Source organism: Bufo bufo, chromosome 10 (genome assembly GCF_905171765.1).
Source record: "Bufo bufo chromosome 10, aBufBuf1.1, whole genome shotgun sequence".
NCBI classification, from domain to species: Eukaryota; Metazoa; Chordata; class Amphibia; order Anura; family Bufonidae; genus Bufo; species Bufo bufo.
In genome coordinates, this window is record NC_053398.1 from 5,424,797 (window position 1) to 5,437,552 (window position 12,756).

At 50.0% G+C, this 12,756-nt stretch overlaps 1 protein-coding gene across 1 annotated transcript in view; it reads left to right on the top strand.

Moving 5' to 3' along the window:
- Positions 1 to 12,756, top strand: part of STK33 (serine/threonine kinase 33) — a 52,874-nt gene that overhangs the window by 21,729 nt on the left and 18,389 nt on the right. The window contains exons 2-8 of the mRNA XM_040410319.1: positions 232 to 348; positions 9,078 to 9,191; positions 9,351 to 9,455; positions 10,090 to 10,228; positions 11,211 to 11,299; positions 11,782 to 11,869; positions 12,290 to 12,365. Coding sequence (XP_040266253.1) covers positions 232 to 348; positions 9,078 to 9,191; positions 9,351 to 9,455; positions 10,090 to 10,228; positions 11,211 to 11,299; positions 11,782 to 11,869; positions 12,290 to 12,365 — 728 coding nt within the window. The remainder of the gene's footprint in view (positions 1 to 231; positions 349 to 9,077; positions 9,192 to 9,350; positions 9,456 to 10,089; positions 10,229 to 11,210; positions 11,300 to 11,781; positions 11,870 to 12,289; positions 12,366 to 12,756) is intronic.

Genomic DNA, 12,756 nt, shown 5'->3' on the forward strand with positions numbered 1-12,756 from the left:
GAGGTCCTGGAGATGGCAGTGAGAAGGTAGAGCATTACACGGTATGGGTGCAGCACAGGAGAAGTCCTGGAGATGGCAGTGAGAAGGTAGAGCATTACACGGTATGGGTGCAGCACAGGAGAAGTCCTGCTCCCCCATGATATTTGCCCCCCCCCCCTCCCCCCTCACATATCATCTCTTCTGCACCGAGTCCATGAGACTAATTTTCATTGTTATTTTCTTGTGGTTAAGATGCTGAGCTCTGAAGGACGAGATGCTGGAAGGAAGATGGTGGCACAGTGGCCTCCAAGCAGCAGCGGGGAGAATAAAGTGCCGCACAGCCGAATGGACGATGAAGCCGCCATCCAGGTATCTTGTCTTCTGTCTCAGGCTACTTTCACACTTTCATTAGGAGCGGATCCGTCTGGTGTCTGTACAGACGGATCCGCTCCTATAATGCAAACGCTTGGATCCATGGTGATGGGGACGCTTCAAGTTAGAATATACTAAAAGAACTGTGTACATGACTGCTGCCAGGCAGCAGGGGGCAGACCCCCCCCCCCCTCCATTTAACTCATTGGTGGCCAGTGCGGCCCCCCCCCCCCCCCCCCGCCCCTCCCTCCCCTGTAGTTCTGTAGATTCATTGGTGGCCAGTGGGCTCCCTCCCCCTCCTAATTAAAATCTCCCCCCCCCGATCATTGGTGGCAGCGGAGAGTACCAATCGGAGTCCAAGTTTAATTGCTGGGGCTATAAGCAATGCGCCGCACAGACCTGTCACTTACCAGTAGGAGGAGCACCCGGCCGGTCACAGACATCGCAGGTAAGTATAATGCTTCTAAAAATTGCTAAGTAACCATGGAAACCAGGACTGCAGTAGCGTCCTGGTTGCCATGGTTACCGATCGGAGCCCCAGCTGGGACTCCGATCGGTACTCTCCGCTGCCACCAATGATAGGGGGGAGGGGGAGGCCCACTGGCCACCAATGAATCTACAGAACTACAGGGGAGGGAGGGGGGGGGGGGGGGGCGGCCGCACTGGCCACCAATGTGTTAACTACAGGGGAGGGAGGGGGGGCCGCACTGGCCACCAATGAGTTAAATACAGGGGGGGGGGAGGTGGGGGCAGTCATGTACACAGTTCTTTTAGTATATTCTAACCTGAAGCATCCCCATCACTATGGGAACGCCTCTGTGTTAGAATATACTGTCGGATCTGAGTTTCACGATCTAACTCAAATCCGATGGTATATTCTAACATAGAGGCGTTCCCATGGTGATGGGGACGCTTCAAGTTAAAATATACTATCGGATTGGAGAAAACTCCGATCCGATGGTATATTAATAGGGACTCCTGACTTTACATAGAAAGTCTATGGGGGACGAATCCGTTTGGGGCCGCTTGTGAGAGCCTTCAAACAGAACTCACAAGCGGAACCCCGAACGCTAGTGTGAAAGTAGCCTCACCTCTTCTCTTTCTCTCTCTACCATGTCTTCAATTCGTCTCTCTCTTGTCCTGTCTTCTTTCTCAGCCTCTTCTTCTCATCTTTCTTTTTGTTTTTGTTTTTTTTTTCTTCTTCTTCTTTCTTCTTCTTCTTCTTTCTTCTTCTTTCTTCTTCTTTCTTCTTCTTTCTGTCCTAGTCCTGCCCCCACCATGTTCCCCGTCCATTACGGCTTCCTCTCCGTTTCATACCATACAATGTAGAAACGTACCTTACCAGATTAACCTCTTCATCACCAGCTAGGTGCCATTTTTTTTTCTGATTGACCACTCTTCATGAAATGGAGTGTGTGCTCTTGTGGACAGGAGCTTATACCCCACATGTAATGTCAGGCAGCTGCCGCCATATTGTGTGACCCTGGCCTGACACAGATTGTTGTCAGTTACCTGACAACCTAACACTAGCTTCTGATGTGACAACCCCTGTCATTTGTGACAGCGAGATGATAACTTAGCTGAGAACAATTGCCATTGTGTGAGGAGTCGTCAGTCTCAGCCGTCACATCCGCTCGTTATCAGTGTGGAGATCATCACTTCTACTGCGGCATTAATTACCGCCAGTAATTACAAGAGATTTATGCAGCAGTGAACTTGTGGAGTCGATATTGTGTAGATCCTGATCAGTGTGTATCACAGAGAACCGCAGAATAGTGAGTGCAGCTCTGGAGTATAATACAAGATGTAACTCAGGATCAGTACAGGATAAGTAATGTATGTACACAGTGACTGCACCAGCAGAATGGTGAGTGCAGCTCTGGGGTATATTACAGGATGTAACTCAGGATAAGTACAGGATAAGTAATGTATGTACACAGTGACTCCACCAGCAGAATGGTGAGTGCAGCTCTGGAGTATAATACAGGATGTAACTCAGGATCAGTACAGGATAAGTAATGTATGTACACAGTGACTCCACCAGCAGAATAGTGAGTGCAGCTCTGGAGTATAATACAGGATGTAACTCAGGATCAGTACAGGATAAGTAATGTATGTACACAGTGACTGCACCAGCAGAATAGTGAGTGCAGCTCTGGGGTATATTACAGGATGTAACTCAGGATAAGTACAGGATAAGTAATGTATGTACACAGTGACTGCACCAGCAGAATAGAGAGTGCAGCTCTGGGGTATAATACAGGATGTAACTCAGGATCAGTACAGGATAAGTAATGTATGTACACAGTGACTGCACCAGCAGAATAGTGAGTGCAGCTCTGGGGTATTATACAGGATGTAACTCAGGATCAGTACAGGATAAGTGATGTATGTACACAGTGACTGCACCAGCAGAATAGAGAGTGCAGCTCTGGGGTATAATACAGGATGTAACTCAGGATCAGTACAGGATAAGTGATGTATGTACACAGTGACTGCACCAGCAGAATAGTGAGTGCAGCTCTGGAGTATAATACAGGATGTAACTCAGGATCAGTACAGGATAAGTAATGTATGTACACAGTGACTGCACCAGCAGAATAGTGAGTGCAGCTCTGGAGTATAATACAGGATGTAACTCAGGATCAGTACAGGATAAGTAATGTATGTACACAGTGACTGCACCAGCAGAATAGTGAGTGCAGCTCTGGAGTATAATACAGGATGTAACTCAGGATCAGTACAGGATAAGTAATGTATGTACACAGTGACTGCACCAGCAGAATAGAGAGTGCAGCTCTGGGGTATAATACAGGATGTAACTAGGTGATTTTCCTAGTCTTTGACGGAAAGTCATGGTTTTATTAAAGACACGGAGGCGAGTATTGCTATCTCCTTCTTTACTGTCACCACACAGCAGCAAAGAAAAAACTTTACATAACATGACGTAACCATAGTAACATCTCCCTCCCCTCATAGTCCATATAATAGACGGCTCCTCCTATAGATCCTCCTCTTTCTTTACGAGCCTGACACCATGACCGGAACCACCGAACACGAAACCGGAACCTTGAATCGGGAAAACGACCAGCACGGAACCACCGGAACCTCCGAACGAACACCATCAGCTGAGATCACTGGAACCCTTCTTCCTTGAAAGCCAACATGGCTATAACTGGAGCAGAGCAATTGAAGCCCGTAGCGAATCAACTTCCTCCTGAAAGTGATAAACAAATTAAGCAATGGGCAGAAGAATACATCGCTAGTCATACGCGATCCTGCCATAATAAATATCTTAAACCGACTATGCAGACAAAGCATGCAAATCAGAGTAAAAACCACAGTAAATACATTGTAAGGGAGGGAATCCCCGGGTGGGCAATACTCGCCTCCGTGTCTTTAATAAAACCATGACTTTCCGTCAAAGACTAGGAAAATCACCTAGTTTTACAGCAAGACACGGAGGCTCCTATTGCTAAGTTTAAAGTTGAGCAATCACAGCAGAAAACAAATGTGGAGGCGGTCTAAAATAATACTCCCTGAATGTCGATGCCGAAGACCAGTCCGCAAGACGTAGAATATCCTCCAATCGTGCCCCCGAAACAGCCAAGGCGGTAGCTGATGCGCCTCTAGCGGAATGAGCTGTAAATATGGAAGTATCAATTCCTGCTAACGACATAATCCACTTCATCCAACGCGCCAAAGTAGGGCTGGAGACAGGACCAAATGGATGCCGAATGGACAAGAAAAGCTGAGGAACCGAAGACAACCGGTAAGCACGCGTCCGAGATTCATACTCCTTCAAACAAGCCACCGGACAAAGAACCGGCGAGGCTGGAAACGATGGGTAAGAGACCGACCTAATGTTGGTCTTAGTACGTCTGGATATATTGAAGGTGACCCCTTCCGGAGTAAATGATCTGGCGTCATGATCAAGCGCCCGAACATCAGAGACCCGCTTACAGGATATCAGGCAAAAAAGAACCACTAACTTAGCCGACAACTGCCGTAAGGTGAGATCCGGGTTACCTGGCCAGTTGGATAAAAAGGACAAAACCAAAGAAACGTCCCAAGTCGTGGTAAAGCGAGGACGGGGAGGACGAGACATGCGGGAACCGCGAAGCAAACGCGATACGGAAGGGTGCTGTCCCGCAGGGACACCATCAAAACCCTGATGCGTAGACGAAATAGCGGATCTGAACAAATTAATTGTGCGATAAGCTTTACCCGCTTCGAAAAGAGAGGTAAGAAAATCTAAAAGATGGGTCACAGGGGCCGAAACGGGATCCAAGTCCCGTTCCACGCACCAACTAGACCAAGATCGCCAGGCTGCCCGATAAGATTTTCTGGTGCCGGGAGCCCATGCGTTGTCCAAAAGGCGTCTAGTTGCCTCTGAAATATTACCGATTTCTCCAGGCGTCCTGAGATCCGGCAGGCTATCAGACGTAGGGATCCGTCCAACAGGAGCGGGTGGTGTAAACCTCGAGGGTCCTGGAGGAGATCCATCCGATTCGGGAGAAGAAACGGCACATCTATCAGGAGACCCAGTAGTGACGGAAACCAAGCCTGAGTCCCCCAGAAGGGAACCACCACTACCAATTCGGCCAGATGACGACGAACATGTAACATCATCCTCGGGATCATAGCAAATGGCGGGAATGCATACATCAGCGGACCGGACCAGGGTTGCAGGAACGCGTCCACTGCCTCTGCCGCCGGATCCGGGCGCCAGCTGAAAAACCGTGGAAGCTGGGTGTTCAGACGTGAGGCAAATAGGTCTATCGCAAAAGGACCCCAATTCCTGGATAACTCTGAAAATGTTTCTGGCGCTAGCATCCAATCGCTGCTGTCCGTAAGGTATCGAGAGCCCCAATCCGCCCGACTGTTGTGGAGTCCCGGGAGGAATTCCGCTTGAACCATGACATCCCTGGAGAGACAAAAGGCCCAGAAATCTTTCGCTAACCGAGCCAAGGTAGCCGAGCGCGTACCTCCCAACCGGTTGATGTATCGCACTGCAGACACATTGTCCATCCTCAAACGAATGCACGCCCGAGCCATCCCGTTGGTGAAACTCCGAATGGCAAAGGAACCGGCAAGAAGTTCCAACGCGTTGATATGAAGTCGCGCCTCTTCTGTGGACCACCGGCCACCCGTGGAGATCCCGTTGCAGTGGGCACCCCAACCGTGAAGGCTGGCGTCCGACTCGACAGTGAAATCGGGATGTAAACCGAATATCGCTTTGCCGTTCCAAGCTTCCAGGTTGTCGATCCACCAAGCGATCTCTTCCCGAGATTCCGGGTCCAGGATCAGAGTGTCTGCGAACGCAGCGCCAGAGCGGAGATGCGCTATCTTCAAGCGCTGCAGGGCCCTGTAGTGCAATGGGGCCGGAAACACTGCTTGGATCGAAGAGGCAAGAAGACCTATGATCCTGGCCAAATGGCGTAGGGACAGCCGAGGAATAGACAGGGCATGTCTGAGTTCCTTGCGTATGGAACGCAGCTTCGTTGCGGGAAGCGAGAGGGATTCGGAAACCGAATCCACGGTAAACCCCAAAAACTCCATCCTCTGCGATGGTTCTAAGCATGACTTCTCGTGGTTGACTAGAAAACCTAGACGGGATAGAAGGTCCGTCGTCCAGCTGAGATGTATCAACAGAGTCGAGGCTGACTGGTGCATGACAAGAATGTCGTCCAGGTATATTATGAGGCGTACCCCACGACTGCGGAGCCAGGCCACCACTGGTCGCATAAGTTTTGTGAAGCACCATGGCGCTGAGGAAAGGCCGAAAGGGAGGCAAGAGAACCTCCAGATTTCTCCCCTCCACAGGAAACGCAGTAAGTCCCTGGATGGGGCGGACACAGGTACTGTTAAGTAAGCGTCCTTGAGGTCTAGTTTTACAAACCAATCGCCCGTCATGAGGAGATCTCGGAGTAGATGGATGCCCTCCATCTTGAAGTGGCGATAGCGGACGATCGCATTCAGAGCCCGTAAATTGATAACAGGGCGCATCTGACCCCCTTTCTTCTGGACCAGAAAGATAGAGCTGATGACACCTGACATGCCTGGTGGTGCCCTCTCGATCGCCCGCTTGTGGTAGAGGGAAGAGAGTTCTAGGTCTACCAGCGCGGCGTCGGGGCGAGACAGCAGGGAGGTGGGAGGGGTTGGAATCTGGTCTGGCGAAGCCACGAGCTCCACGTGGAAGCCTTCTACAGTGGATAAAATCCAAGGGTCGGATGTTATTGCCGCCCAAGCAGGGGAAAAATGCAGGAGTCTGCCCCCTATGCAATGCTCCAAAGAAGCCCCCATCGGGGGAGGACTTACCGAAATGTCGTCTTGAGGACTGATTTCCTCTGTAGGGTCTGCCACGCCATTGTCCACCTCTGGCCGGGAAGAACGGGGATGGAAACCTCTGTTCCTGGAAGGCGGGGCGTTGATGAAAGGAGCCTCTGCCCGCGTTGCGGGTTTGAAAATTGGAACGGCCGGACAGACGGCCCCTAATACTGCCGGCCCTGGTGGAGACCCGTCCCTGGAATACTCTCCTAATTGAAGATTGGGCCTTATCTAGGGCAGTGAAAGCTCCCACGAACCGGCTTAAATCCTTTATAAAGGAGTCTCCAAAGAGATGACCCTGAGCATCTGCGCCTGATTCGGTAAGGGCCAGGTTGGCCAGTTTCGGGTCAATTTTAAATAAAATTGCCTTCCTTCTCTCTATTGCTAGAGAGGAATTGGCGTTGCCAGCAATGCAGATTGCCCGCTGGATCCAGCCTCTCATTTCCTCAGGGTCAATAGGGGACCCATCTGATCTGGCATTCTCAGCCATCTCAAACAGTTTGGTTAGAGGACCAAACACATCTAGGAGCTTGTCCTGACAGCTGCGCAGAGCTGAGTCTAACCCCTTACGGGGATTCCAGCCGGACTTGGCAAGGAATTGTGTGACCTTGGGATCTACCACAGGGGTGTCACAAACCTTATTAGGCACAATGGGCCTAGGGCATTCAGCCTTCATCTTATTTCTCGCCTCCTTGCTAAGGGGGCGGCGGACCCAATGTTCCAGGTATTTACCAACATGGTCCGTCGGCAGCCACTCCGCCGATCTGGGATGGTGGAGGGCGTTAGGGTCAAACATGGGCTCTCCCAAATGGTCAACAAGGGAGGAAGCCGGAGTGGCCCTCGCAGAGGAATCCTTCACTTGAGAAGTGGAAGGAGTGGGGCAGAGGGGGGAACTGGGCCCCGCATGCGTTTCATCCTCAGACTCAGCATTTGTATCAGCAAAGGCCTCCTCATCTGACCCAATATCGGCGTCAGAATCACTCAATTGTTGCGCTCTAGCGCATTTCCAAGGCCGCGCCCGTTCTGCCTGGCGCGGAAAGGCTCTCTTACGCGATCTATGCGCGTGTTCAAGGGTGGCCGGAGGCGCACCAGTCAATTGTACCTGTGACACAGGACTATTCATAGGAGGTTGCTGAGCTGTGGGGACCGCAGGCTGCACAGACCCTGAAACAGGGTGACCAGACAGAGCCTGTGCTATCGTCTGAGACAGCACAGAGGACATGGAGTCCATTGCAGCAGTAATTGCGGCCGTGACAGAGCGCTGCAGCGCTACTGCCTGAGTGTCAACTCCAATATGGGCATCCCTATCAGGGGAGGAGGGTGTAGAGGCCTCATGGGTAGGCTCGGATCGAGGCATGATAGGAACCAGGACGGTCTCCCTGTATAACTGACTGATGGTGGCACTAGGTTACACTGCTCTAATGGTGGGGCTAAATGAGGGCTTAATAGGCCGGATATATTTGTTATATTGCAGGGCAAGCAGAATAGGTACTGAAACAGGGTTAGTCACCCGATGTGCAGGAGCGCCGGAGCCGGCGACTGGATCCTAGGACGGAAGCGGAGAACCAGGAAGTGCCGCCGAGATCCCGCGAGAATCGGCGGGAAGAAACAGAGAAAACTAAAATGGCCGCCGAAATCCCGCAAGAACAGCGGGAGACGGCCCAAGGAGTACCAATATGGCCGCCGAGATCTCGCGAGATCACGCGGCCATAGGAAAAGACTGAGGTGAGCGCGGGAACGCAGCGCCGATGGGGTAGGAACGGAACCTGCAAAGGAATAATATAATGGGGTACAATGATAAACCGCAATAATCGGCACCTATAGGGCCAGAGGGGGAGGACTAGGTAAAACAGGCCTAATAACCTTAATAAAATGAAAATGATATGAGCACAGGGAGCAAAGTCCCAGGCAATGAACAGCAAGAAACACGCTAGCAGAAGCGTGAAATAACAGCAAGTGACAATACACAGTAATATAATCACATATATAAGCTATATATAAGATATAAAATCTAAACACAGGAGCTGCCAAAATGAGCACTTATCTTGGTGGCAGCAGCAAAGAAAGAGGAGGATCTATAGGAGGAGCCGTCTATTATATGGACTATGAGGGGAGGGAGATGTTACTATGGTTACGTCATGTTATGTAAAGTTTTTTCTTTGCTGCTGTGTGGTGACAGTAAAGAAGGAGATAGCAATAGGAGCCTCCGTGTCTTGCTGTAAAACTCAGGATCAGTACAGGATAAGTGATGTATGTACACAGTGACTGCTCCAGGAGAATAGTGAGTGCAGCTCTGGAGTATAATACAGAATACTGTCCTCTGTATATACCGCACTGTAGGTATTATCTAGTATTACTGTATGGAGGTATTCATTTAACTTTTTTTTATGTTTTAGCAAATTTATACGTTTGGTAAGAAGTTGGGACAGGGCAGCTTTGGAGTTGTCATTGAAGCCACTTACAGGGAGACGGGGAAGAAGTGGGCGATTAAGAAGGTGAATAGAGAGAAGGTAAGATGTTGTGTGTTGCTCTCGTTAGATGATGGTGGTGATAATCTCAGCATCCATCCATCACCAGAAAAATAAAATCCAGATTCACTTCACCAGCTACTATCACCCCCAGCATGCTCTGCACCCCCACTTTCTTCCCTGACCTCTCCTTCTCCTTAGGCTGGGAGCTCCGCTGTCAAACTGCTGGAGCGGGAGGTTTCCATCTTGAAAAGCGTAAATCACGACCACATCATCCACCTGGAGGAAGTGTTTGAAACTCCCAAGGTAAGTAGTCCTTGTTTCCTGTCCTTACCACTGGAGATTGGCCGAGTGTCCCCTGATCGGGCCCTAAACTACACACCATGGCTGGGCTCCCCTGTAAGGTGCCGTTTATCCTGCAGCATGTCGGAGCTGCGTTCCCCCTTCTGTAGTTAAATCCTGTCTCATACTCCAGTCACATCCAGAGCTGCCTTCTCCCTCTTGTTACATTGTGTCTTATTCTCCAGTCACATCCAGAGCTGCCTTCTTTACTCTTGTTACATTGTGTCTTATTCTCCAGTCACATCCAGAGCTGCCTTCTTCTCCCTCTTGTTACATTGTGTCTTATTCTCCAGTCACATCCAGAGCTGCCTTCTTCTCCCTCTTGTTACATTGTGTCTTATTCTCCAGTCACATCCAGAGCTGCCTTCTTTACTCTCTTGTTACATTGTGTCTTATTCTCCAGTCACATCCAGAGCTGCCTTCTTCACCCTCTTGTTACATTGTGTCTTATTCTCCAGTCACATCCAGAGCCCGGTGTGAACAGGACAAGCCCCACAATGCATTATACCCTGTACCGTCACAAGGGGGCAGCCTGTGGGCTAACTAGAAGCAGAACTAGTATGCAGGTTTAGATGTAACCGGAGATCATTTCCTTCAGAGGGTGTACCTGGTAATGGAGCTGTGTGAAGGCGGAGAGCTGCGGGAGATCCTGCACCGGAGGAAGCGGCTGTCCGAGACTGAAACCAGACACATCATCCACAGCTTGGCTTCGGCCATCGCCTATCTTCACAAGAAAGGTATGCAGCGCGGCTGCTGAGTGATGATCCAGTGGGATCTGCAGGACCGGGCTGCCACTGACTCCTAGTTCAGAAATGGAAACAGTCAGCAAGCCTAAAATAAATGGATGTGTAAAAACCCCCCATAGGCTGTCATTATTCTGAAAACAGCCATGTGATGACCAATAAAAAGCACCCTTTACATGGCTGTGTGAATGATTGTAAGCTCTTGTGGGCAGGGTCCTCTATCCCTCTGCACCAGTCTGTTAATAGTTTCTTGTTTACTTTTTTTTTATTTCTGTGTAACCTCAACTGGATGTACATGGAAGTAACGGGGCTTTAAAACCAGTAATAACAGTGATGGCCGAAACCTTGAGTAACAGAGCCGTGATCTGCTGTCCACTGGCGCCCTCTGCTGGTGGCTCCGAGGTGCTGCACATAATGTGCTTCCGTATACTTCTATCTCTGATCCTCCATTGTTAACTTACATAAAGTAAAGGGATTGTCCTGAATGTCTCTCAGCCAGCCGCTGTCTATCAATCAGCAGACAGTGACTGTCTACAGTGGTCACAACATAATCACTGCACGGTTACATCGGAGTTGTGGGGTATTTTCCGAAGTGAGTTGTGCTTATTTAGTTATTTTATCACATCCCTTTAATTATACATTCTAAACAACAAAGTCCCTGTATACATACATTACTTATCCTGTACTGATCCTCAGTTACATCCTGTATTATACTCCAGAGCTGCACTCACTATTCTGCTGGTGCAGTCACTGTGTACATACATTACTTATCCTGTACTGATCCTCAGTTACATCCTGTATTATACTCCAGAGCTGCACTCACTATTCTGCTGGTGCAGTCACTGTGTACATACATTACTTATCCTGTACTGATCCTGAGTTACATCCTGTATTATACTCCAGAGCTGCACTCACTATTCTGCTGGTGATCTTGCAGGGGTTGCACAGATATCATCTTCTGTCTTTGCTCTTGTAGACATCGTCCATCGGGATCTGAAATTAGAAAACATTTTAGTGCAGAGCGAGGAGGCAGCAGAAGGTGGAGAGATGAAGCTGAACATCAAGGTGCGACCTGCCTGACCTTCTCTATGATCTTACAGGGGTTGTCCTCTCCTACGTTGGTGGCAGATAGGTGCGGGTCCCAAAGCAAAGGAGACCTGGCGCTCGTCTATTTTCAGGACTCCTATAGAGTTTGGGGCGCGGTTCTGGAGATGGGTACGGGTCTGACAGTGGTAGCATGTCCTAGCAATATGCCGCCAGTCTCTTAGATGAGACAACCCACTTAACGTCAATAATTATTCTCAACCAGAAGGGGGCAGCAGCGCCTTATACTGATCCTTCTCCACTGCAGCGTTCAGTTACACAGGCAGCAGGCTTGCAGAACCCCTGATACTGCTGGAGGGGAAGCATTATACGGCCCCCTTTAGTCAGGGCTCTGGTCATAATGAGGTCCTGACGGGGGGCCCCACATGTCCTAGAAGAAGGTTCCCTTCTTGAATCTCAGTGGTTTAATTCGTTCTATTTTTTTAACTTTTTTTCTTGTTTAGGTGACCGATTTTGGTCTGGCCGTACAGAAAGGTGGGGTCGGCAGTGAGAACCTGTTGCAGGCCACCTGTGGGACTCCGATATATATGGGTAAGAGCACAGGGATGGACGCCCATGGTTGTATGCATCAGTCAGGTCCGGATCGGTGACGCTGCGCAGTCGTGCCGGTCGGGTCGCTCCACTTTGAGCCTTAGTTTTGCAGGATCAGCAGCCGCCACATCAAACATTTAGGCCTGGATCTTGTAGCTCGGTCTGCGCTGCGCCCCAGCTGCTGGTGCAGTCACTTCCAACAATTAAAAAGTCACCTATCATCCGGATATTCCTCCAGTCATCACTTCTGTGGGAGGGAAACACGGACTGAACGAGTCTGTACATAATTCATCTCAACATCTGCCGTCTTCCTGGGCTCATCAGGGAATAAATTAGACGCCATCAGCGAGTTTGCTGCGCGGCGTGTTTAAGCATTTATAAGTGAAATCTGTATTATTAATATTAGTGTTTATCCGGCAGCTCCCGAAGTGATCAACGCCCACGCCTACAGCCAGCAGTGCGACACCTGGAGCATCGGGGTCATCATGTATATGCTGTGAGTAGTCGGCTCGTCTCCAGAACATGGGGCCACCTCTATACCGTACGCTTGTTACTAAGAGTGCTAGGGAATCCTCTTCAGTACAGAGGGTTGTACCCCATCTGTTGAGCACCGCCACTCTCCCCCTCCCCCAGTCTCTTGCGGGTGCCCCCTTGGGTCCCCCAGTCGCTGTCATGACGGGCAGTGGGGGAAACCCCCCACCGTGCGGTGTCAGAGGGTAAAGGGGATCAGCCTGGCCAAAAGGAGTAATAAGGGAGCAGGTCACCTCCTACAACATCCCTAATCCTCTCCCTGACTCCTCACTGTATGAGTGGACCCCGATGGTTAGACGACTCATACTCAGGATTCCTAGAAACCCTAATTCGCCCTGGTAATCCCTCACATAGGA